At 42.6% G+C, this 26785-nt stretch overlaps 2 protein-coding genes across 4 annotated transcripts; both read left to right on the forward strand.

Moving 5' to 3' along the window:
* The first annotated feature begins 3419 nt into the window (after positions 1 to 3419).
* Positions 3420 to 5042, forward strand: LOC117836491 (leucine-rich repeat extensin-like protein 6). Its single transcript, XM_034715929.2, has one exon. It carries the CDS (start codon positions 3511 to 3513, stop codon positions 4672 to 4674), a length of 1164 nt encoding a protein of 387 aa, XP_034571820.1. The 5' UTR covers positions 3420 to 3510; the 3' UTR covers positions 4675 to 5042.
* Positions 5043 to 19891: 14849 nt separating this feature from the next.
* On the forward strand, positions 19892 to 24957 carry LOC117835092 (serine/threonine-protein kinase Nek2). 3 transcript variants are annotated; one of them, XM_034714456.2, is made up of 15 exons: positions 19892 to 20379; positions 21141 to 21264; positions 21346 to 21412; positions 21678 to 21743; positions 21920 to 21966; positions 22062 to 22107; positions 22200 to 22280; positions 22370 to 22412; positions 22502 to 22551; positions 22640 to 22721; positions 22810 to 22859; positions 23068 to 23141; positions 23222 to 23273; positions 23362 to 23802; positions 23952 to 24957. In XM_034714456.2, exons 2-15 carry the CDS (start codon positions 21179 to 21181, stop codon positions 24627 to 24629), a joined length of 1863 nt encoding a protein of 620 aa, XP_034570347.1. In that variant the 5' UTR covers positions 19892 to 20379; positions 21141 to 21178; the 3' UTR covers positions 24630 to 24957. The 3 variants fall into 3 exon arrangements, with proteins under 3 accessions (XP_034570347.1, XP_034570346.1, XP_034570345.1); XM_034714455.2 differs by having other exon boundaries at positions 19899 to 20379; positions 21146 to 21264; positions 23949 to 24957; XM_034714454.2 differs by having other exon boundaries at positions 19901 to 20379; positions 23949 to 24957.
* The last annotated feature ends 1828 nt before the right edge of the window (positions 24958 to 26785 follow it).

Here is a 26785-nt window from a genome sequence, read left to right on the forward strand (position 1 = left end):
TACCTTGTGTCGTCGTTCTAGTGATTACCATGTCAAGAGAGGAGGAGAAGAGATCAACAGACTCGTGTTCTGGTCATTGCATATTGGGAGTTGGCGCACATGACGAGAACTTCAGATTAATCTAGTCTGAGCTAGTCGGTGCAGGCACCACTTGCAAGCGTTTTTGGTAACCTAACTCTCATTGTTTGGACAAATGACGCTATGCTCCTGCAGTTGGAGTTCCCATTGTGTATGCCAGGCGTGCCTTCAGCTACAGTGAACAACGACACACTGCCCGCACATCTCTCTCTCTCTCTCTCTCTCTCTCTCTCTCTCTCTCTCTCTCTCTCTCGATGCGTGGTCCTGATTTGATGCAGTGAAGTAGTAGTGGACATTACGTTATTACCCCGAAGGTTACATGCCATCTGCTTGACCAAACCATATATGGCCCAAATGCATGGCATGCACGCTCTCTGACGACCCTGGTCAAACTAGGCCTGGCATGCAGCTAGCATGCATTTGCATGCTTCCATGTTGATCAGGTCACTTTGCTCTCAGCTCTAAGGAACCTCGTGTCCATGCAGAAGGGATCAAATCTCTTGACCCTTCCAAGACCACACCATCACAAGTGCTAGAATTAATAGAATATGAAACGATCATGCGGTGAGCTTTCTTGTCGGGCTGGACCTGGACGGGCCGGTGACATGCGGGACATTGGATGTCACCATGTACCAAACAGATGGGAGAACGCAACCGGCATTCTTCGATCGGCATCGGTTTCTACAATTCAAAGAGCAGCGTGCATGAAAGCTCAGTCTGATCGACTGCTGCTCGCTGCATGCTCTCTGCAGTTCTTGCGTTGAAAGCTTCAGCAAAACCAAGTGAAATTTTTTGTTTAGTTAACATGTAGTTGAAGAGGTTGTAATTAAGAAGGGAAATTCGTTTGGAAAATGCTGGTGAAGCAGGAAAGTTCCGAGAGGGGGGATGAGAAGAAGTGCATGAGCGGGGTAATAAGCGAGTAAAATTAAACAAGGTGTCGGCGACAAGCGTAGAGGTTAACCTACCTTGGATAAGAATATATAATATGTTGGGGTGCCAAAGGGAGGGGGTAAACATTGACCTAAAACCGCATTTGCTCATGGCTAATGCTCTGATTTACCACAGTGCCAAGATTCGGAGCTAGCGACGCGATCTCACCAGCTACCGTTTTCCCTCTCACCTACCGGATTGGCCTCATCAGCTACACCGGTGACTGTCAAACGCCAGAGAGAGAGAGAGAGAGGGAGGGAGGGAGAAGAGGAAGAGGTGCAAAACATTTTGGTTTCTTTAAAGTGGCAAAGATGTGCGTGCCAACAAGAGATAGAGGTAAGGATCAGGTCAATTTCCAACAAGAAAATGCACTTACTCGACCAGCTTTCAGCATGTTTTCCTCTGACGTCTCCACGTGCTGCGTCCCTAGCTCTCCCTCTCAAAAAAAGCACAGACATCATCCTTGCACACGTTAATCTTTGTGCTTGTGCGTGCAGTTTTGCTAGGTGTGCTTCGCTTGCATTTGCAGTTGGTCCTTGCTCCGATGTATGAGAATCAAGCCGCCGGCGGGTCCAGATCAGATCACTGTGACTCTCACGGCGCCGGTATTGGGGATAGATGGCCAGCAACAGCAGGCGTTGGCGTCGACGTCGTCGCCGTCCAACATTTCCATCTCAATCTCGTCCTACAAGACAGGGATGGGGACGGGAGATATGACCTCCCACCTGATTCCCACCTTGTGCTGCTACTCTGCCAAAATCTATTGTCCTAGTGGCCAATGCACTTAACCATGCGTCGCTAAACTACATGGTGTGTCAATTCGACTAGAGGAAAAAAATTATGCATACTGTTGTGACGTCTCATGTAGTAGATAGTACTCCCTCCCGTCACTAAGGTGCAACGTTTAATTTTGGGGTTTGCAATTAACCTACCAAATGCTAAGGCATCAATTGCTTGATGTAGTACATTGTCAATAGCATTTGAAATGTATTAGTAAATATATAATTTGCTATAATATTACAAATGCAATTCATAATCAGATTTGTGTTTTGGTATAATGTTCTAAAATGTGCAGTCAAAACTCTCTAATTTTCATCATTACCTTAAGAAAAACTATTTGGATTGATTGTTACATAATACTGTTGAATTTGTTGTGAATTCTTTCTACAATATAAGAATTTTACAAATTTTAATTATTGTCTTCGTATAAAAGGCAGTGGTAAAACTTGCATACCGGAAATATGTTCATGTCCTAAACGTTATATGTCAAAATTGCGTGTTGGAAAGCATGTCCAAAATGATGTACATTTAAAAATAGAGGGATTAGTAAGTGTGAGTGTCTTCCACCAAATGTGATTTGACCAACGAACCCTTCAACCTCTAATAAGATTATTGCGCTTGAGGTCAATCCTGTGATCATCCAATGCCTACTACTGCCCAATTTGAACCTTGTCCATCACCCCCCACCATCTTACCTATGAAGCCTAGATTGCTTCATAGTGAGTTGTTTAAAAAAAATATTACTTCATAGTGGGCCCTACCCAACGATGGGGCTACCAAAATTCAAGTTAGAGAGTGTTTTCTCCTATCTCAAATACAGGTACATAAGCCCATCAAATTCAATCTCAAATATGATATATACTTTACTTAATAACATATAAAACATATTACATCAAATAGATAAAGTAATATTAATGAAAATATTTTTTTATTATGAATCTAATTGTTATATCAAACCTTACTTTGTCAATTGATATGATTTTTTTGGCTATGGATAGGCAAAAACAAAAAGGTTTAACTCGGGTCAAACATAAATGGAACTTATATTAATTCCGCGAAGGTATAGTAACCCATCACAACTAATTTAGTGGCTGAGATTGGGCTTTAATCGCAGTGGACGGCAGGCAGAGTAGGTACTCTCTAGAACAAGATCCAATTCCCTAATCTAATGCTACTTTCATCCTTCTTTCGACTCTAAATGTAAATCATCCTAGAACTTCTATGCATCTTTACCCTTTTATTCCTGGTTAATAAATTCTATCACTCTCACAAATGAATGAGTAATATTTTGCAACAAAATGCAGATGCATGGCGGCTCCAAAGTCATTTGATCTACTTTCTTAAATCTTTTTTTGTGAAAAATCTAAAACAACCTATATATTTTTGGAAATGATCAAACGGAAGGGAGTAGATAAATAAGGATTCTCTCTTATGTAAATGGCAAAGGAAAGTTAATAAACCTGTTCTTGTTACTGTATCATCACCTACTAAAGAACCTTAACCAAGTCAACAAAAAAAGAAGAGCATGATTATATGTCAACATCCACGACCAAGCATAAACTTCTCTAGCTCGGTAGCTTCCTCCAACCCCCACCACAGTCCACAACCCATCCAATATATATACAACCACATCAAATCCCCAAGACAATACCACAGTACTACACACATCCACTTCTCTTCCTATCTCCCTCCCCCAATCAAACACCAAAATCCTGTCAAGAAATGGCGCCTCTGTCAGGTCCAACAACGGGCAAGAGAGCTCTCGGACACCTCCTCCTCCTCTGCCTCATCCTTCCATGCCTCTCCCAACCACTCCCGGCTCCTTCCCCCTCGCCGGCGGCGGCGCCGCCGCCCACGCTGCCCCTCTCGCCGTTCAACGACCGCCTCGACGCGGCGTACATCGCGCTGCAGGCGTGGAAGCACGCCATCACCGAGGACCCCAAGAACCTGACCGCCAACTGGTGCGGCCCCTTCGTGTGCAACTACACGGGCGTCTTCTGCACGGCGGCGCCCGACGACCCGCACATCCTCACCGTCGCCGGCGTCGACCTCAACCACGGCCGCATCGCGGGGTTCCTCCCCGACCACCTGGGGCTCCTCGCCGACGTGGCGCTCCTCCACCTCAACTCCAACCGCTTCCACGGCACGCTCCCGGGGTCGATGCAGCACATGCGGCTCCTCTACGAGCTCGACGTCAGCAACAACCTCCTCTCCGGCGCGTTCCCGTCGTTCCTCACGTCGCTGCCGTCGCTCAAGTACCTCGACCTACGCTTCAACAAATTCGACGGCGACCTCCCCGACGCCGTGTTCGGCGGGAAGCTCAGCCTCGACGCGATCTTCGCCAACAACAACCGCTTCAACGTGACCCTGTCGTCGCGGACGCTGGCCAACTCGACGGCGTCGGTCATCGTGCTCGCCAACACCGAGCTCGCCGGCTGCCTGCCGCCGAGCATCGGCGACATGGCCGACACGCTGGTGGAGCTGGTGCTCCTCAACACCAGCATCAGCTCCTGCATCCCGCCGGAGATCGGCAAGCTGAAGAAGCTCAAGGTGCTGGACCTCAGCCACAACGAGCTCGCCGGGGAGCTGCCGGAGAGCGTCGGCGACATGGAGAGCCTCGAGGTGCTCAACGTGGGGTACAACCAGCTGTCCGGCGTGGTGCCGGAGAGCATCTGCCTGCTGCCCAAGCTCAGGAACCTCACCGTCACCGGCAACTACTTCTGCGGCGAGCCGGTGTCCTGCCTCCACGTGCCCCTGCGCGACGACCGGATGAACTGCATCCCCGAGTGGCCACACCAGCGCACGCACGAGGAGTGCATCGCCTTCGAGCACCGCCCGCCGGTGCACTGCGGCGCCGACGGCTGCATTCTTCATCACCCGCTGTGATCAGTCGTCGATTCGTCGTAGCTGGTAGAGACTGCGAAGGCGAAGCTGCATGCATATGCACGTGGGCCCTAGAAATAGTGGTCTTGCTACAATTTGAAAATGGTTCATAAGGACAAAGTTAATTAAAATTTTATTATAAATTCGCGTGAGTTTGATTTGTGTCGTCGGTGCCAAACGTGTGTTTGGTAGCGAGAAGGATTGCAAGTGGGGGTATATCTATTAGGTTTTGGCCTTTGTTCTTTTTCTGGTAACTTTTTGTTACCACATAATAAAGGCATATTGCTAATGTAACCCAATACAAATGTGACATGTAACTATATATGCCTCAAATAAGAATTCGAATAAGGGCTGCAAAAGTCCTCACTGTCTCTCTGCATCTTGTTTTTATTATAAACGTCTTTAGGTTGCCAAATAATCCCCCCGTATATCCTGTAGTTACATATATACATGCTGAATTAATCATCCATTAAACTAGGCACATGGTTATATTATTCTTGTTTAAAGATACAACTACAATTTCTATAGAAAATCTAACACCTACTAAGAAAATTAATTCTATATTATAAATATGCAGTACACTACAAATATAATAACTATAAGCAGCATAATATTAAATGGTCTATATACCGTCGAAATCTAGCTACTGTTTGCTGTCCTCTCAATCTATATGCAAAAAAATATCATGAAAATTAAAATCACACTCTCTAGTCAAGAAATGTTTTATTAGCATTATGTGTGCAACCATATTTAAACCTGAAGAACTTGCATGGAAATTAGCTTCATAACTACTTGAGCTAGTGCACGCATGCGCAATCCCTTAGCTTAATAATTGGTGCCTAATATTATTAGATCGCATTTGTGTCAGATACCTTAAGTTCTTAACATTAACTCCCTAGCTATTTCAGAAAGTTTATATATATCTTAACATTAACTCAAACTATAGTACGCCACTTGTTCTAAATAATGTTTGTGTGTAATGCACAAACTAGCTACAACATGATCTATCTCCATCAAATCTTTGGTCACTTTTGATGTGTGTGGCTCAACTAGAAAAGTTAAAAAGAAGTGGAAATGGAGGATGCACATAATGACCCCTAGCTTTAAAAGACCAGCAACAAAACATCAAAAAGGGGTGGCGCTTTGCATGTTTTCACACTGCGAATGCCATACTTGATTTATGAACATACGTCCACTGTTCTCATTAATTAATTATTTTCCTCTAACAATTATTGCATTGACTTCTAATTCAATCAAAATTGTGGGTCTTCTTTTTGTCGGACTTCTTTTTTATGTAAATTGTGGCTATGTTCAATTTAATTTTAAAGCGTTTTGGTCATTTTGATCGCTATAACAATTGGGATTGATTCTTTGTTTCTTCAAGTTGAAAGGTGAAATGGTCCATAAGGTTATGATTTTTGTGTTAAAATGGGCCTATGTTTTACTTACCACACATGCTCAAAGGATCATTGTGGAACTTTGGTCTTCATTTGTGTTTTGCATTCATTTGGTTCAAAAAACATAAATGGATTGGACTTTGGTCTTTCTATGGTTCATAATTGGAGCTTAAGAACTATATTCATTTCAAGATGTGTTCCATATGAACAAAGGAATTAGTGATAAAGGAACATTAACAACTGAAGATTCTTGGGACAGGTTCTCATAATTGTCCTATTTACATCTTATATATGACCCACATTTCATTCTATGCATATGGGACACATATATGTACTGCATGCCTTTGCTTCTGCCAATCGATCAATCCAAGGTCAAAAGTATTATTTCCTGCCTTTTTTATTTTGTAATATAACGCACAACGCGATGGTGACAATTAATATCATAAAGTCAATATTGTAAAGTCAGGACAAGCTTTTATGCCATATTCCAATTATTAAAATTGACCAAGAATAGTGTGTAAAGTTGATTACACGATCAAGATCCCAAAAGATAATGGAGACAGAAAGGTGAGCCAATGATGATGCGTCGCACTTACAGAGTTAATTTGCTACCATGAAGCTTTGATCATATATGTTTTTGTAGTCACGTGGGGTCACATAACTTGTTGATAATGACCCGTTACCTCTTAAATAATCTAGGGATGTACTTTTCTTGGCAGTAAATGACACAAGAGTCAACTGACTAGCCGTTCGAGATAAAGAAAGGGCTGGAAAATGACTCATTGTAAAAAAGCAATGGAGTTAGAGAGAAGGCAACCGTAGTGCCATTTTATCTCAGAGAGAGTTGGTCATGATCAATTCTTTCTTGATGAAGCAAGCATGCATGTGCCTTGTCTGCTCTCTCTTTTTACCGTTTTTAATTTTAGTAATAATTGTCACTACAACACAATATTGATTCAGGGGGGGTCTAGATACGCCCTAGGACGATGTAGATTCCATAGCTTTTGTATGTGCCATAAAAACTAACTTGAATAATGTTGGGTAAACAAAACATAAACGCCCCTGAATCTTGAATAATGTGTTGTTGTGCTATACGGTGTCACTGAAAAGCAACCATCTAATCAAAACAACAATTAAAGAAGGAGCATTTGCGACTGATGCATGCATGATGTGTTGTTAGAGTGGTCATGAGCACACTGGTTATATCATCAAAGGGCATGCAATGCAAAATATTAATTAGAATTGTATATATCGTATGGAACATCATCTGTATAATGGATCAAAAGGAAAAAGCCATCCGCGTCTAGAAAAGAAAGACTATAGGCAAGTACTACCAAACAGTGCAAATAATATACATTATGCGGGAGTAAGTGGAGCGCTAAGTGTGCTATATCCAATAATCGTTCCCTTCTGTGTTGGAGATGCACCACCATGATGGATCCAAGTGATCTTTACAATTTAGTTTTTGTTGAGGTGGTTGTATAATCTAGAAGCATTTTGGTAAATTGGTAGCCAATCTCTTTCTTCCCAGAAGCTGTGCTAGAGATCAAATAACCTCCCTCTCTGCTATTTGCCTATATATATTCAACGTTTTTTTAATAAATAATGCAACGTTAGTTCGAACAAAATTACCATAGACACGAAAGTAAATTAGCAGTCAACGATGCATGCAGTTGTATGCAAGAGTCCAGATTTAGTGAAACTTGAACACAACTGTGCGACTATCCATATATAAGCATCACATGAGCAAAAATGAATTGTTGTATAGTATATATTTTTTCACGAAAAATTGTATATAGTATGTGTGTCTAATATCGAATGAATAAACTAACATCGATTTTCAAGAAGTTGAGGTGAAAGTTTTGTTGTAGTAGTACGTTTAAAAAGTAAGCAAACAGAAGTAAACACAAGGTTAGCTTATAATAATTAATTAATCACTAGAAGTGGGGAAGGAAAACGCACCTGATCCGAACTCTTTTTTGTGTTCTTTTGTTAGAATATCATTGGTGGATTCGAACTTTAGCTTGCACATGAATATCTCTTGATGATTGTGACGTTACTATTACATGGGCCCAAACTTAATATTCCTGGTGCGACAGAGCACGCAGCAGGCTAAGGCTGGTGGTGTGTTGTGGCCTTTCTGGTTAGCCGTCGCCATTGGGCACGAGATCTGCTTTTATTTGTAGCATGTTGGGCCCTCCCCTTTGACCATGCATTCATCTTGATCGATCGGTCTCGGCGGAGTCTGATCCAAGTTAAGCACATCATGTGGCAGTGGCGCACATTCATCTTTGCTGCCTCCCATCAACTATTTACATGGAACTTACAGTAAAGAGGAGCCCATGTCTGCCAAGGTTGTTTTGAAGCCGTCTCCAGACCAGACGTATTTCCAAACTGTACAGGTCTTCAAAGTGACGCATTTCTAAACACGTACAGCTATGAGTTACATTTGTTTTAATATCCTGCTAGTGCTTGTAATGACTATCCCCGTAGGATCATCGGATGACGAAATGGTCATCTGTCATGATTCATGACGCACCTGAACTTGTGGGAAGCGCGCGCATCCTCCTTTTAATAATTAAAAAGAAAGAAATAAAGGGGCTCAAGATGGCATGGGCCGCCAGCTGGCTTAGCTATGCGTGAGAACTAAGCTAGTCGGACCGGGCCTAGGCAGATGAACCGGCGGATTGGTTTGATGTTGCTGCGAGCTGGCTGGGCTGGAACGAACAATGACGTGACGGACCGCCCGGCCCGGAGGACACTAGGGGTGTTGTTGGATTCTGGAGCTAAAGTTTAGTCCGTGTCACATCGGATATTCGGATACTAATTAGGAGGACTAAACATGAGCTAATTACAAAATTAATTGCAGAAGCTCTAGGCTAAATCGCGAGATGAATCTATTAAGTCTAATTAATCCATCATTAGCGAATGTTTACTGTAGCACCATATTGTCAAATCATGGACTAATTAAGCTTAATAGATTCGTCTTGCGATTTAGCCTAGGGATTGTGAAATTGATTTTGTAATTAGTCTATGTTTAATACTTCTAATTAGTGTCAAATATTCGATGTGACAGGAGCTAAAGTTTAGTCCGGGGATCCAAACATCGCCTACGTAGTCCGCACGCGCACGTACCAAGGTCCCGTATGTATCATCCAATGATCCAACTAACTATTCACGTGATCTCAAAAAAGAAAAAAAAGGGAAAAGCTAAGTAGCGCGGGAGGCTCCTACCTACCGGATGATGGCTATAAAGCCAGCAAGGCCTAGTTGCGGAGTTCCATTCAGTTCCGTTACAGCGCCGCGTCGGAGTCCCTTTGATTAATTATCCCGCGCCACGCCACGTCGGACATATAGCAGGGTGCTATTATATTTGAGCGCGCCCTCAACTTTTTTGAGGGCGTTTTTTCCCCGCGTGACACTAGTTCTTAATTGACTGCTGCAATTTTTTGACTTTTTTGTTGGGCACGTGGTTTAAAGTGGGATACTAACGGATGGGCACTTGCAACTTAAAGTTTGAAGTTTAATATACTAATATATAATTTTTACATGTGATCGGCAAGATATGCCCAACCAAAAAAACACAAGAAGGAATTTGTTATTACAGAAATTTAAGAACTAACAAATCAGTAATAATTAGTAATCAGTAATAATTAACTAAGTAAACACCAGGTCTATTCGATCTTCAACTAAGAAACATCAACCCTAAAATGAATCATCTCCTCATGAAGAATTGGAGCACCTGTTAATAATAAATATAGAATTATAGTAAGCTTTAGAAATGTTGGGATGTCGAAAAGGAACTATTAGAAATGTTAAAGATCATAATAACTTTGACTAGATAATTGTTGAACAATATGAGGTTAGATTCAGAACAATTGAACATATTTCTATGAAATTGTTGGATCTTCATATGTAGTAGTAACTAAAATATGTTGGAAACACTCATCATAAAAAGTGAACATGCAGCTAAAAATGTTGAAAACATTTACTAGTTGTGTAATAGTAACAAAATATTAGAAAGATGTTATTTTTGTATGATAACATTGAAAGTCTAGAACATAGATCATTATTGATATGAAACTTGTGACAAACCTGGAAGCAAAAGGTAGAGAATAACATGAATTAAAGGAGCATGTCAATGAACTTTTCATGAAATTTGTTTTACTTGTAAGAGAGGCGTTGAAACAAAACTAAGATGAACAACTATTTTCCTCATGGAATATCATAAGTGAATTTGTCATAAAAGACCTTTTGAGCTTCTGTTTTGAAAATGACTAGTGCATCAGGAACAGTAGTTGCCACACTACCCAAGCCTGCAAAGTGGGGTTCTTGATTAATGTTGGGTTCATGTCAAAAAAAAGTTGGCTATTATTGGGAAAATGTTGGAGTATGTAAAAAATATTGGACAAACAATTTAAGAATACATTGGTATATGTTAAAAAAAATATTGAATTATGTAAAGAAAATGTTGGTCTATCAAGCAAAATATTGGTGAATGTTAAATAAAATGTTGGTCAATATCAAGAAATGGTGCTATGTGTCTAGAATAAGTTAAAGAAAAATGTTGGATGATATTAAAAAATAAGTTCAAGAAAAAACCGTGTATGAAAAAATTGTTGATAATGGTCAAGAAAATATTGGAGATTGTGGAAAATGTTGGGCAATCATCAATAAATATTGATTTAGGAAAAAAATATTGAGAAATATAAAGGAAATGTTGGAGATGTGTTTAAAAATAAGTTGAACAGATTCTAAAATGTTGGTAAGAGTTTAAAAACATCTTTAAAAATATATTGGTACATGCTCAAAAAATGTTGGCAGCAATCAATAACTGTTGAATTATTTAAAGGAAATGTTGGTGTATCAAGAAAAATATTGGTGTATGTCAAATAAATTGTCAGAGAGTGGAAAAATGTTCTGCAAACACAAAAAATGTTGATTTATGTAAAAAGAATGTTGGTCAATATCTAGAAGTGTTGGTGTGTGTCCACAAATAAGTTAAAGGAAAATATCTGTGTATGTAAAGAAACGTTGGTCATTCTTAAGAAAAATGTTGGTTAGAGTATAAAAATTGTTTGAATAACATAGAAAAAAATGTTGGTGCATGTTAAGCAAATATTCAAACCATACCATTTTGGAATTGTTGAAACTAGAAATATAAAATGGTAGAGAAACTAATTGAAATGTTGAAGTTGAGTATTAAATGTTGGGTTCCAAACCATTTGCTAGTAAACAAAAATCTTATCTTAAAAGCCATCCTTTATTGATTTAACTTATTATTCATTCTAATCGAGAATTAATTTTTTGTGTAGCAAATTCAAAAACAAGCCAGAACAAAATAGAGTACTTGAGGTCAGAAAATTAAATATGTTTCTAAACCACATGACTACGGTCGACTATTAGTAATAAAGAAAAAAGAGTTTTTGGCAGAGTAATATACTTCTATCAATCTGCTGACATATACACACGGACTCTTCTAGTGTGCAAAAGCTCAAGAGCAGTGGCAAAAAAATTTAGAAACTTTGCAACCAATCAGTGTATGGTTATGCACAATAATCTCCAATTTGGAGTATCTATATAAACAAGAGGATTTGTGATCAACAATTTGGTAGCTGAGAAGGAAAATAGGTATCTGACCTCATGCCGTTGTGTTTGATCCAATCATAGATGTAAGTTGAAGAGGATGCCAAGACTTTCAAGTACCGGGTCCGATCCCGGTGGTACGGTCCAGCCTCCTCATAATCACACGCAATATCTAACCATAGTATATTCTGATCAAAACTTGTTGTCTTTAATTTATTCGAGGGAGGCAAAGCAAGACTGTATGTTTTGTACTGCAAAGCAAGGCTGAAGTGTAAATAACTTGATATGCATCTAATATAAGACTAACTCGTAGCCCAGATAAACAATCATTGAGGCAAATCCACAAAAGCAAACATGAGGTCTATAAGTCCAGTAATCAATTAACTGAGACTGACTAAATGTAATTGAGTCATGAAGAATTATGGAAAAATAGGAAAAAAGAGAGAGAGAATAGGGGAAGGATTTTTATTAGGTATAGCCAATCCTAAGGCCTCCATTTCATGTTATGGACCCATAGGTTTGCCATGTACATAATTGTTTGTAATCATGAGCAAAGATGTATATATCTTAAAGACCCTAACACACTAAAATGGCATAGTATTTATAGTAGATGAAGGCTAACTTGCAAAGGAACTCTGAAAATCCAGCATCACCCATGTAAGCCTTAGATCTTGAGAATCAAAAAGAAAAGAAAACAAGACAAACAAAGTAAGCTATAAAAGAATTAGGCTATTCCAACAGGCTTTAGCTAAATGGAGCATGGAAAGGTACTGAAGGCAGTTCCTGCAGACATGATTTTTTACTCTGCTTTAAACATCAAATGTGGCCATAAGGAATTGATTTGGACCATTTTGGAGAAAGCAATTAATTAATGATGAATTTATGAATCTACACCATGAGAAATTACTTTCGCCAAGTCACAAGTGTTCATCGGGCATTACCGCATGAGTTAAAATGACAGTAACAACAAAGAACACCTAGTCACGTTACTAATATGCCCATATCGGATATCCAAACCAACAGAAGAACAAATCAACACCTAGATCAATTGAATTGACATAATTACAAAATTAAAGTTAAGTAATGATGGACTGTGCACAGTATCTTGAGTTTAGGAAAAAATTGCGAGAAGCACAGAGTTCTGAGTGAATGAATGGCTACCTCACCTCATGAACTAGGGAACTCGTTGTTGGGGGCAACGAGATGAGGAAGCAGTCGTTGATGGAGGGCAGGGCTTGAAGATGGGCTTGCGGATGGAGGGCCTCGGGCAGCCGGGCGGGAAATTGAGGGCTTCAGATCATAGAGGAAGGCCACAGAATCCTGTTTTCCTCCATGTTACCCACCGGCAGCGGCAACCAGGGGCGGCGGCGGCGGACCTAGGCCACCTTCGGCTCCGACCCTCGCAGAGGACACGAGCAGAGCGAGCCGGCAACAACCTCGCAGAGAAATCGCTGGCGGAGAACCCTCGCGATCGCCTCCTGGTCGACCTGAGCGGAGCGAGCCAACGGTCGTCGTGTCAGTACAGACTCGTCCTCCACTTAAGCACCAGCACTTTTTTTTTGCACCCTTCTTCTTCTTATTCCCGATGGAGTCCTCACAAATTGATAATTTTCTTTGCTTTGTATGTGTTTTTTTGGCACAAAGTTAGTCTTCGAGAGCAACTTGCCCAGCAGAATAAGGGGATCATTGAAACTATTGTCTGACCAGCTGAATTTAGCCTTCAAAATTAGAAGATGTAGGATGAAACAAAACACTATCCACTCCTTCCCACATTCCTCGTACATACGGTCCTTTGCTACCTTCTTGAGTATCGCGAAATTCTCTAAACCTTTAGCACTCTCTAACAACACTTCCGGTTCAATGTGGTGCAATATGTCCTCCATATCAACATCACGTTCCTCGTCCACCTTTGGTTCCACACACGCATCTGTTTGATCACCATTTTGATCTCCATGATCATAATCATCATCCATCTTAATATGATCATTTTCGTTTGCATCATCACCATCCACTTCATCAAAGCTAGTATCGATATCTGTGTTGTTGAAAGTACCTCCTGCTCACCATGGTGGGACCAAATTTTGTATCCATTCATAAAACCTCGCTTTATCAAATACCTCTTGATGACATCAGTATCCTTCCATACAATATTGTTGCTACAGTCAAAACACGGATAACGTATTTGCTTTGTCTTGCAAATACGAGCGTGCTTCTCCGCAGCCTCCGCAAACTTTGGTACTTATGACATGAATGTATGCGAATGTCTCCATATGCCATACATCCATGCTCTATGTTCCATATTTAACAACCTAGGATAACAATTCTATGTTATATTAGCTAATTTAATGAGCTATGGGTCGCAATTCTATAAACTCAATTAAATTATGGATGTAGTAACTAATAAATTATGGATGTAGTAGCTAATAAGTAGGAAAAATATAATAAAAAATAATTCTATATTACCCCAAATGAAACTCAATTAAACCATAGATGTAATAATGAATAGTAGAAGGAAAAAATTCAAACTCAATTATATATTAGATTCAATCAAACTCATTAATTAAAACTATGGATGTAATAATTAATAAGTACTTAATTCTATATTACATTAAAATGATAATTATAGCATTGTAATGGTTATAATACGATCATAAAATTTTATTTAAAAAATAATCCATCTCTAATTATTTTCTCTCTTCTAAGTCTAGATCTAGATCCAGAGGACAACCTAATGAAACTAGAAATGATGGATAGAAGTTGAAAAATAAGGTCGGAATGGCACAAACTTACCTTTTATAGCCACCTCCTCCAAAGAAAACAGGAGCAAAACCTTCCCCTTTAGATTTGGTATTTTTGGAGCTTTTCCCGAGCTCCTCTCAGACAAGCTTCAAATGAAAGGTTGGCTGGAGAAGAAGCTGTTCGCGACTTTATATAAGCGGTGTTTGTACTGGCAGGCCATCTAACACACCCGCCAGCACAGATGGGATACATCTGTGCTGGCGGGCTTGGCAGGCCCGATCATCTTTGTGCCGGCGGGTGCCAATTCCGCCCGCCAGCACGCTAATATCGACGTGCTAGCACTAATCATTTCAGTCGTATTAAACCACGGGCTCTTATGCTCCTCCGAGGCCGTGCCATCCTTGAGCTCCATTGAGCGGCGAACTTTGATAAAAGATTATCCTAAGATTATAAACAATTTGAAATAAACTACCCATTATTTGTGATGCCAGAGTCGTGATGATTTTTTACTTCACAACTAGGAGAGAAACTAATAGGCCCTAAGGGTTTGTTTGGAACATAGGATTTTCATACGAATTTCAAAGGGAAAGCATTCCTTCGTTTTGCTGACATCATACACCGTTTGGAATGGAGGACATCACTTTTGTCGTTCCAGAGGTAAGGAATGGCTCGCTTCAGAAAACAAAGTAAAAAAAGCATCCAGTGCGAGCCGTGGTTTTCGCGGACGACTGAGGCGAGACGAGATAAAAAGAAGCTTGTTCTTCTTGTCAAAAATCAGTCAGGAATAATAAGAGAGAGAAACAGAAGAACAAGAAGAAAGGACTCATCCGCCCTCACGGCCTCACGGATGTTGCCTGCTGCCGCTGCCGCTGTCGCTCGGGGTCGCGGATTCGTCGTCGCTAGTGCTCGAGGTCGAAGAGCTCCTCAAGGCTGCGCTGGACGCCGCCGTGACCCAGCTTCACGCATCTTGCAGTCTGCTGCCACTCTTGGTTGAGGTTGCCGTCGCCGAAGGGACGATGACAACTGCGATGTGCTGTTTTTTTTCTTTCCCGGTCAAGTAGATAAGGTGCGCCTCTGGGGAAGAACGGGTGGATCGAAGCATCCCAACTCCTCTTTTGGACCTGGGTATTGGGCCGTAGAAGTCTCTCAAACGAATGAATAGTATAAAAAATGAATTAGTCCTAAAATGAATTATTTCCAGTTTAAAATGAATGAGATTTCTTTCTTCCAATAAAAATTCCTATATTTCATATTCCTGCGTTCCAAACTCTTCTTCCTACCTGTATTTTTCCTTTCCTCTATTTTATCACTGCACTTCTATCATATTCCTATGTTGTTTCCCTTTCCTATGTTTTGCATTCCTCAGTTCCGAACAGGCTCTAAATCTAAATCTAATTCGTGCACCAGCACCAATAATACGAAGTTGGTTTTCCCGTTCGGGTGGATGACGAGGGGAATTATAGGCTCATCTTTGGGCGGACATCATGCGTGAGTAACAGGGGCGAATGGGCTCTTCCTCCTTCCTCAAGAATGGAGGGGCCGGCTCCGTTGTGAGTGAGCCGGGAGGGGCTGTGATGAGTGACGGTATCCTGCCAACCACACCTCTCGGCTCTGGCCTCCCCCTCCCCCTCCAGTTTTTGCAACCACATGGCCGGGTGCCATTTTTTGTCAAAGCGGTGACCACGTCCACCTGATGCCGATAACATGCGCACGGGCCATCCAACCGACAGATGATAAGCAAAATGGTCATTAGCTGCCTGTTCGCCACGACACCAGACATTTGTGCGTCCTTGCTGCGCATTCGCTGCTCTTGGGACGTACGGTACGTACTGCTGGCTGCGGTTTTCCCCCCCGAAATTTTATCGATGTTCTTTTGCTACTTTTACTGTCGAATAATGACGACGGTGGTGTCAGGAAAAAAAACGAAACGAAAAGAAAAGAAAACGGGGAATGCGTAGCCAAGGCTACAGTGCCTCGACAGCGACTCAGCCGAGAGTAACTCCAAGACTGTTGCAGAAACAGCACCAGATGGTGTACCGAAAGAAGCATTCATCGAGGCCGAGAGGCCATGCTGTGTTTGAGCAGGCAATGCATTGGTGCAAGTGCAACCAAGCTCAGCTGCTCCTGCTCTCAGGGAGAGCGAAGGAAGCGACGCGGATGAAGCGGCTGCAGCGGCAGCCGAGAGCAGAGGAAGAGGACGAGAGAGGAAGAAAGAGCAGTGGAGCACTGCCGAGCCCTCTCCGTCGCAGTCCCAGACTCTCCCTCCCTCTCCATCCACAATATGACAAGCACGATGTAGACTACACCCAGCAGCACTGCGTGCACGTACCGTACGCCAGCGAGCACACGTATCTTGCTCTGGATTCTCCACGGCAAGATACGTATCTTGCACACGCATTTGCCCCTTCAGGTGGGGCCTTCAGTTCAGGCGAGGAAAGATATCCTCAGAGAACAAACGAAGGCTATTAATAAGTACTGTACATAGCGGATACGTTACACAGTATCGAGTGGTACTTCCTACGATACTGTGCAACCGTCCTTGGCTCTCTGTAGTAGTGCAGTGTGTAGCCTGCACGCGTCTTTGGGAGATACGCGCATTGAGGCGCAGTACGTACGTCTTCCTCAGATCCGTCATCGATCTGATGCACGAAACAATATCACCAGGATTCAGGTCTTCGGACCATGCAATGATGCAAGTGCACGTACTCCTACAAAACAAAAACAAAAAAAAAAAAACACCACCGCATCGTTTCGTTAACAAATCTTGGCTAATGGCGATCGACCACTGATGAACAAAACCTGCCAGGTAGAAACGACACTTGGCTGCCTCGTTCGTTCCACATATACAACGCCAGAAATGTCACTCCCCATACGTATATACAAACCGATGTTTTGCCTGGCGTCCAGACGTCCAGTGCCACCAGGCACCTCAGGACTATACATCTATTTCAAAGTTATAGCCTCACGGGGGTATATTTTATTCTTTGTATACTCTATTCGGAACTACTCCTACCAGAAAACAAAAGTTTACTGTTCCCGGTGCAGGTCAGTGAAGTCCCCATCCAACAATTCCTGCATCAATGTTCAAAAAAAAAACAATTCCTGCATCCCAATTATAGAAAATATCACTAATGGGAGTCTTGGAGTCTTCATGTTAATCTTCGAATAGATATACTAGAAAATGAGAGAAAACTAAGAGTTCTTAAGTGAAAAAAAAGGTAAAACGTCATTTCCACCATTATAAAAAAAGAGCATACAACAATAGCCATTGGAGTATGCATACATGCATGCATGGAGCATAATATTGATTTCTATGATTGTAAGTCTTGAAAAAAAATTTCCTTAACGAGTAACGTATCGATGCTAGATTGTAACAAGATTGAGCACAAGGTGGTGATATAGGCTGCTCAACGTTTATTTAGTCACCTAAAACGACATCTAACATTTGTAAAACTGCAATATTGTTTAAGCTGTTTAGACTTTAATTTAGGCCCCCTTTGGCAGGACTTCTTGAGCGGCTTCTCCATCGGCTTCTCACGAAACCCTGCTAAACGGGTGCCCACGAAACGGCTTTGCAGGAGAAGCCCGCGATTCCCGCTAAGAGGAGCCAAGAGAGGGAGGAGAAGCCCAAAATACCAGCTCCCCGCGGCTACCGTGGGGGCCAAAGTCCAAGCTTGCTCATGCTGCCATCGCCGAAGTCCCCATCCTTGCGCGAGGAGATCGGATGATGCCGTCGGTGCGGGCATGGGGAGGCTGGATGGCGGCGGCGGCGCGGACGCTGGAGGCCGGATGGCGGCGGCGGCACAGACGCAGGGGGCTGGGGTCGGAGGATGGTGGTGGGGTGGGTGCGTGGGAGCCGAGGATGGCGGCGGCGTTGGCAGGAGGCGGAGGCTGGTGTCGGGGCTGGTAGGATGAGAAAGAGAGGCAGAGGTGATGGGTGAATGGATAAGGAGAGATGAAGGGAGGATAGGGGAAAGAATAGGAGAAGAGAAAAGGAGAAATAAAAAAAGAGAAATATGAGAAAAAAAAGAGAAGAATATAGAAAAATAAAATATAAAAATAAAAAGGATAAGAATGTTACAGACATTTCATCCTTTTTATCCTTGGTACACAGCCAGAAGAAGCCGTTTTACCAAATGTTTTTCTAGCGAGACAAGCCCGAGCCAAAAAAAAAAGCCACTTCATTGGAAAAGCCACAGTCGTAGCCGTAGCCCTACCAAACAAGCCCTTAATGGTAAAGAAGTAACCATACAAAAGTAACAGGATTTCACTCACCAAAATAGGCACCCGTAGTCGTACTTTGCATTATGTGACTGATGAAACTAGAGCTCGTTTGGCAGGGCTGCGGCTGTGGCTAAAACAGCTGCGGCTGTGGCTTCTCCGATAGACCAGTTTTTTAGCTTCGGGTTATCTAACAAAAACGTTTGGTAAAATAGCTTCTACTCAACTTAGATAGAAATACGAAATTTCTATAATGCCCTTTGTCTTTTTTATTTTCCTTTTTTATTTTTTTTCTTCCTATTTTTTCCTTTCTCTCCTTTTCTTATCCATCACCGGTGCCCAATTTCTCCTTTTCTTATCCATTCATCGGTGCCCAGCCAGATCCTTTATCTTCTTGCAACCAGAGGGGAACCGCCACAGTCAGCTAGAAACCCGCCACGATCAGCTAGCTAGCTCCACGCCATGGATCGATTGCTTCAAGAAAGCAATCAAATGCATAGCCGTCGGCGAGTGTAGTCCGCATAGGAGCCCCACTGGCGCTGCCGCACGCCGCGCTACCATTGTTGTGGCCGCGCCATTGGAGACTGAGAGAACAGCTTGCTCTCGCTCGGGCGCTCGGCGTGGGAGTCTTGCGCGGTGAGATGAGGAGTTTGGTGCGCCCGTGCCGCACCGCTCGCCGACTACGCTGCACCGTCCCTCCCCACGCCGCCGCTCTCCATCGTGCCTCCCTTTTCCTCCCCCGCCTCCCTGCATCGCTCGGTGGGCAAAAGGGTCATATGCCCCCACGTCCGAGGGTGAAGCTGAGGGGAGCTAATTTTTTTTAGCTTCCCCTCCCTCGAAAAGCTTCGAGAGCGGATTTTTAGGAAGCTTCTTCCATGAAACCCTTTTGCAAGGTGCTTCACCAGAAGCTGGCGGTGGAGCTGTTGGTGAAGCCAAACAGGCCCTTAATACATAAAGCGAGCCGTGCACGACAGCACGAGCATAAAGTGACTAAGGGGGCGTTGGGTTCCAGCTGCTTATTTTTAGCACATGTCACATCGAATGTTTAGATACTAATTAGAAGTATTAAATGTAGACTATTTACAAAACCCATTACACAGATGGAGGCTAAACGGCGAGACGAATCTATTAAGCCTAATTAGTCCATGATTTGACAATGTGCTGCTAGAGTAAACATTTGCTAACGATGGATTAATTAGGTTTAATAGATTCGTCTTACCGTTTAGCCTCTAAATGTGCAATTAGTTTTATAATTAATTCATATTTAATCCTCTTAATTAACCTTCAAATATTTGATTAATATGGACTAAACTTTAAGCTGAGGAACCAAACGCGCCGAAACACAAAACACATTGCCAGAATTCAAAAGCACATATTTGACCTTGGCCTCAGCAAAACACCGCCCGCCTCCACCCTCTTCTCCCTGTCCTCTTCCCCTGTCGCTTTCTCTCTAGTCTCTACAGCTTCCAATTCCATGGCGCTCTCTCTCTCCTCTTCCGAATACTTTTCCCTCTCGCCCTCGCCTTTTTCCTCCTTTTTGTCCATATAAAATTTTGAGCTTCCGAGCAACCAGCGGGTTTGAAGTTTGAACTCACTCCCCCAGTCCCCGTCTCTCTCACCAAATGCGCCGAGATCTGTGTGTGTAAGCTGAACACCGCCAAGGATTTCTCCTCCTCCCCTTCCGCTTCTTGCATTTGCTCCCTGGGGAGATAGCTGTTCCAGGGGTCAGTTCTCGGAGCCGGCAGCTGCCATTCCGGGGGTTTTGGTGAGTTTTGCCTGTCAATATCTCATTTCTGGGTTTCAGTTCTTTCTCTTGCAAGATTTCCTGTGGTGATTTAGGTGTGCTCTTGGAATTGGTATTGGAGGGTCACGTTGGGTATACCGAGGTGTTCTTGCTGCTCAACATTGCTCTCTTTGACCTTTTGGGGTTGGCATTTGAGTTCTTTGTTTGAATTTTTTTTTCCTTCGAGTTGTATGCTTTGGTTTTCGAAACCGGGGAACCTTAACCTTTCAAGATTTAGTCTTTAGCATTTTCTTGTGGCCTTCAATCTTCAGTTTGGTATTTTGGGGTTCAAAGCTTCACATTTTCCTATTCAGGAAAATGGAGAGCTTCAGCATTGTCGGCTGATTTTGTCACAAAGTTCAATTAGCTTCACGTGGCGGTACTTCCTTTATTTTCTCCTGTCACCAATTTTGGCACCACTGTATCCTTATTAAAATTTGTCGCCATTAGGTCATTAAAGTTGCGATCTGTAATTTTTTTATAACTGCATTCTACTAGATGTCAAAAGCTGTATGATGCTTAAACGCACCTGCTTTTTAACTGCGTTCTAGTACTACCCTTGCAATAATGAAGCTGTAGGATGCTTAAATGCACCTGCTTGTCGAATTTACTGACCGTAAGAGCAAAAGATTAATCTTTGCGCTCTCAAGTAGAGTTTTTTCTTTGGTTAGGTTTCCTTTTGTTTGGTCCAAATCACAGAAATGCCAAGAAAAATCTTTCTGATTTCTTGAATTTCTTTGCAGGATAGAAGGACAAAACATCTTGCTGAAAGTAGACAGCCATGGATCAGTATGAAGTGCTGGAGCAGATCGGTAAAGGAGCATTTGGCTCTGCTCTGCTGGTCAGGCACAAGCTGGAGAAGAAGAAGTGAGGCCAGCACATTGCTTTCACTGTTTTTTATCACCATCTTTAGTCCACTTTGATCATTGGGAGTCTGAACTTGTGCAGGTATGTGTTGAAAAAGATCCGGCTTGCACGTCAGACAGACCGCACTCGCCGGTCTGCCCACCAGGAGGTATGCAGCTGCTGCTTTGCGTGGATCAATTTGTGCCTAGTTATGATTCACGCAAGTCTTTTGTTTACTAAGAATGGCTTGTGAAGGTCAACTCTTCGTACAGAATGATTAGTGTTTGCCAGGGTTTGGTTTCCCACAAACTAGTGTATTCATGATGATGCTATTGCTTATCCTTCCCCCCAACTGAGATCTGAACTTAGAAATCGTCTGCTTTCTGATACGTGTGTTGTTAGCACACTTATGCAAAACTGAAAAACCAATGCAGATGCAGCTCATTGCTACAGTGAGGAATCCATTCATTGTGGAGTACAAGGATTCATGGGTGGATAAGGTCAGTAAGAGTATTTAGGAAAAAGAAATAGACCTAATGCATCAAATATACAGAGCTTGCCAATCTTGAAATAAAACTTGTGGAGGACTTTCCCCGATTCTTTTATGTGTGTTCTGACCAATTTGATACTATGGAAAATGAATTAACATAATTTGCACTTTATGTTTCAATTCCAGGGTTGCTACGTTTGCATTGTTATAGGGTATTGCGAGGGAGGAGACATGTATGTATCTCTCTGAGGCAACGTATGCAGTTAATCCTTCCATCATTGAACTTTCTGGAACATTTTGATCACTAACATATTCCTTCTTTTACCAGGGCGGAAGCTATTAAAAGAGCTAATGATACCCACTTTTCTGAGGAGGTACAGTTCATGACTTAATTTTTGTTCATTTATTTTTGGGTGGTTCCTGGTAGCAAAGTCATGCACATGAGAGCTGTTTTCTCACTCTGCAGAAGCTTTGCCAGTGGCTAGTGCAGCTTCTCATGGCTCTTGACTATTTGCACGCACATCACATTCTTCACCGTGATGTGAAGGTAAGAGTTCTGCTCTGTTTGAAGTATCATAATTCTCTTGCACAATGTTTCAATATATGTTTTCTGAAGCTGATCTGTATTTGCTGCAGTGCTCCAATATATTTCTAACCAGGGACCAGAATATAAGACTTGGTAGGTCAGCTATCTTTCGTACAAGCATGCTTTTTTAGCAAGTTACATAATGTATGGAGCAATTTAATTTGCATTCTAAACAAATTCAGGAGACTTTGGGCTTGCGAAAATATTGACCCCTGATGACCTAGCATCTTCGGTTAGCACATACAACACACCTCTTCACTTGCTTCCGTTCACTATATCATTTCTTAGTCACAACATCTGGCTCTATGCTCCTGATGCAGGTTGTAGGAACACCGAGCCACATGTGCCCAGAACTTCTTGCTGATATACCTTATGGTAACAAATCTGATATTTGGTCACTAGGTAAGGTATCTGTGAAATGTAAGAGATCTCATGCCTGCAGTTCTGAAGCTATCGGTTGGACTGTAATGCCCGGTTCACTCTGTTTCAGGATGCTGCATGTATGAAATGGCTGCACTCAGACCTGCATTTAAAGCTTTCGTAAGTTCTGAAAATGCTTTTATTAGCTGCTTTATGTGTTATCTGAGCTTCCTGATTGACTAAATTATCAAACGACTTCATCTATGTGGTGCTAGTGAATGTTTTAGTTGACTCAATTTCGAAGATACATATAGATTTTGAACTCCTTATCTGAAAGGTTTGGTAACCTTCCAGCTTAACAATTTCTGCTTTGATTGTTTTTCGACAGGATATGCAAGCCCTTATTAACAAGATTACCAAGTCGATTGTATCACCTTTGCCAACAAGATATTCCGGTGCATTGTGAGTTTCCTGGTTTATTCTTCAATTTCCCTAGTTTGACTGTAGCATTTTTTTCTGAAAGAATTTACCGCCTCTTGCAGTCGGGGACTCGTTAGGAGTATGCTGCGGAGAAGTCCAGAGCACAGGCCAAGTGTAGTTACTTATAATCCTCTTACCAATCAATTCATCAACAATAATATATGTACACCTATATGAATCCTTGCATCACTGTCTTGAGCAGGCAGCTGAACTACTGAAACACCCGCATCTACAACCATACGTGCTGCAAGTGCATTTGAAATCTTCCCCTTCTCGCAGCATGATTCATGTCCATCAATCTCCAAGTGAAAAGAGAATGACATTCGCCGGAGAACCTGTTTACAGAAGCAAGGGCAGGAGGAACTCTTTGGGAAATGAAAGGATAGTAACCTTGAGCAAACCTTCTCCGGAGAGGAATTCCATCAGCTCTATTCCGAGCATAAAGGACTACACCACCACAAAGGGTGTCAAAGAGCTATCTGTTGATGACAGTCAGGTTGAGGAGGTTACTAGTAAAACCGTAGCATCAAGGACCTCGAGTATCATGAGGACCCCAAAGACAACTCCATGGAAGATGATGACAACTCTGAAGAACCGGCTAGAAGCTACGCAAGCATCCTATGATAGGACAAGTCATATTGAGGTATGTATCCAGTAGTGAAACTCAATCTACATATGCGAAATATCTAGGTGTGCTCTTAATGTTCTTTCAAACAGCCGATATTTTGTTATATGCGCTGAAATGACAGTTTTTCTCGATACTGAAACTTGTGTTCTCCCCATTTCCAGCAGTTTTCAACAACACCAGTTGACAACAGGAGCGCTCGACTTGCCCGCAGGGCGTCGCTTCCTCTGCCGGTCTTCGAGACCCCCAAGCGCAGCAGCATCAGCATCCTGGAGCAGCTGGAGTCCCCTGACGTCTCCGTGAACTCGCCTCGCATCGACAGGATCGCCGAGTTCCCGCTCGCTTCCTACGAGGAGCCCCCGTTCCCGAGCAGCAACAAGCCCTCAGTATCATCCGCCCACGGGTCGTGCTCCGCGGCCAGTCCCGCCACGCCTTCGTTCGTGGACCGGTCCATCACCAAGGACAAGTGCACGGCCCAGACGCTCCGCGCCACCGCCGCTGACAACGGCCGGAGGAGCGTCGCCGGCGACGAAGAAGACGACGACTCGTCCACGGGCCGCAACAACGCCACGGCGGCGGCGGCGGCGATCTCGAGCCGCGGGTCGTCGGGATCGTCGAGGCGGCGGCAGCAGCAGCAGCAGCAGCGGTGCCGGTTCGACACGACGTCGTACCAGCAGCGGGCGGAGGCGCTGGAGGGTCTGCTGGAGTTCAGCGCGCAGCTGCTGCAGCAGGAGCGGTACGAGGAGCTGGGCGTCCTGCTGAAGCCGTTCGGCCCCGACGAGAAGGTGTCGCCCAGGGAGACGGCCATCTGGCTCACCAGGAGCTTCAAGGAGACGGGGTTGTAGGCAGCCTCGCCGATCGCCTATTGCCTGCAAGCATCGTCACAGGCCTCTTCTTGCAGTTCTATGATGTGAAATGATCTAGCGTTAGCGTTGGTCAGTGAGCTAATTAGATGCTGGGAGTGGACACCATCTCAGTGTTGCCCCAGCTTAACCATTACGTACTAGTAGCTAGCAAGTAGTTTCTCAAGGCCGGCCCCCAGAACTGACAGCAGGAAGTAGCTGTAGTGTCTTGAGCCAGGAAGTAGTGAGATCCTTATTAGGCAAGGTCATGCAACCGAGGTTGTAACCATCTGAGAACTTATATTAAGGGTTAGTTTCAGACTTTCAGTCACCCGTGCTGACGACTGAAGAATGTTTATCCATCGATGGATTGGGCATCATTTGACTGACGCCTGCATTGGTTGCTAATGCACGCATCAAGGTCACTCCCTGCTTGAAGGCACATGCTGTGGTGCTGCTGGAATCATGCATGTCATGATATTGGGCTATTGGCATTTTGGCAGTGCGTTCTGGGCTCATGCCGCTGTCTTCAGCTCTTGACCAAAGCGCCACCATGCCAAATGCACCGAGCATAATTGCATGAGTTCCCATGCTTGTGTCCTCTGCTTTTCTGCGTGCATGGGCTCTGACAAGCTGTTCCTGTGCTGCTTGTGTGGATGGATAGACTGACTAGGGCCAGAGGGACGACACGCGAGGAGCAGAGCAAAGCTAGCAAAAGCTGGCCATCCGCTGCTGATCATTGGACGCTGCGTATTGCGAGTGCGAGTACGTGACAGGTCCGATTTAATCACACACGTGAGGTTATCACAGTACGAGTACCACCGTGTGCCGACTGCCGACACAGCGATGGGTCCAGAGACAAGAGGACAAGCATTGCTTCGTACTACTATTACTGTGCAGGGTCAGAGCTTCAGTGCAATAGTGCGTCGCCACGATCGCTCCGTAGCAGATTCTTGCTTGTCGTCTTCTTGATTCCATCAGGTTCTTGCTTCCAGCTCCACTCTGCGCTACCATCTTCAATTACTATTTCCAGGTGGACACTCTAAAAAAAATCTAAAAATTCTCACTAAAAAAATAAAACATCTGACCATCAATTGGAAGACTCAAATCATCATAGCCATTGGATCTATTATGTTTTCTAAAAAATTAACTACCTATACCATTATAAAAATAGTCTAAAGTAACCCACTAAATCCATATATGAATTACCCATCTCTACCATTATATAAAATTAACTAAAGTAACTCGTACCTTTCATCAAAATTACCCACTCATACCATTATAAATAATATTTAAAATAACCCCCTAAATTTGCAACTAAATTGCCCACCACTAGCACTTAAAAACACTTAAAGCAATCCCTTAAATTTGCATCTATATTATCCACATATGCCATAATTAAAAATAACATCCGGTAACCCGACATCTGAATCCAATCACCTTAATTAAAAATATATAGCAATATAAGAGTCTAAATCGTTTATTTCTTACACTATTGGCATATGACATAATAACTAAGATATATATGCATGATGTGCGTCACCATTTATAAAGATATAAAGGAAGTGATGAGAATATAGATTTCTATGTTAAAATTATAGCGTAAACTTAGGGTCCTTAAACAAATTCAAGCGCATACCTACGATGCGAAGTGAAAAGTTAATATCATTACAAAATATAACTTCAAATACCATTCTAGATTTGTATCTAAGTTACCCACGTATGTCATTATTAAAGATTATTAATGTAGATGAAAATATTATAGAGTAATTACTAACTCACAATCGAATGAAGACAATAGGTATATATCTATATAAGTATTGTGTTTGAATATTTAACAAATGAGATGTAGCTCATGGTAGTAGTTTTGTAGCAACGTGGTCTCATTTTTTCATTGGAGACTCTGCATTAGTTCCCACGAGGCACACTAGGAAAAAAAATCCTAGAAATTTAAAAAAAATCAAAAACATCAAAACACCAATCATGTAGACTCTAATAATCATAGTCATTGATCTATTATATTTTCTAAAAAGTTACCCACCACTATCATTATGAAAATATTTAAAAATAAACTCTAAACCTATATCTAAATTATTGAGATCGGCCATTATAAAAAATAATTTAAAGTGACCTCATAATCTTCATCCAATTACTCATAC

The sequence above is a fragment of the Setaria viridis genome, chromosome 9 (assembly GCF_005286985.2).
Source record: "Setaria viridis chromosome 9, Setaria_viridis_v4.0, whole genome shotgun sequence".
Classification (NCBI taxonomy): Eukaryota; Viridiplantae; Streptophyta; class Magnoliopsida; order Poales; family Poaceae; genus Setaria; species Setaria viridis.

Excerpts from the sequence above, each read along its gene's own strand:
- LOC117836491 (XM_034715929.2), top strand. The coding sequence starts at position 3,511 with ATGGCGCCTCTGTCAGGTCCAACAACGGGCAAGAGAGCTCTCGGACAC.
- LOC117835092 (XM_034714455.2), top strand. The coding sequence starts at position 21,179 with ATGGATCAGTATGAAGTGCTGGAGCAGATCGGTAAAGGAGCATTTGGC. Across the intron at positions 22,281-22,369 it reads TTCTTCACCGTGATGTGAAG|TGCTCCAATATATTTCTAAC; the intron begins GTAAGAGTTCTG and ends TATTTGCTGCAG. Across the intron at positions 22,860-23,067 it reads GACCTGCATTTAAAGCTTTC|GATATGCAAGCCCTTATTAA; the intron begins GTAAGTTCTGAA and ends GTTTTTCGACAG.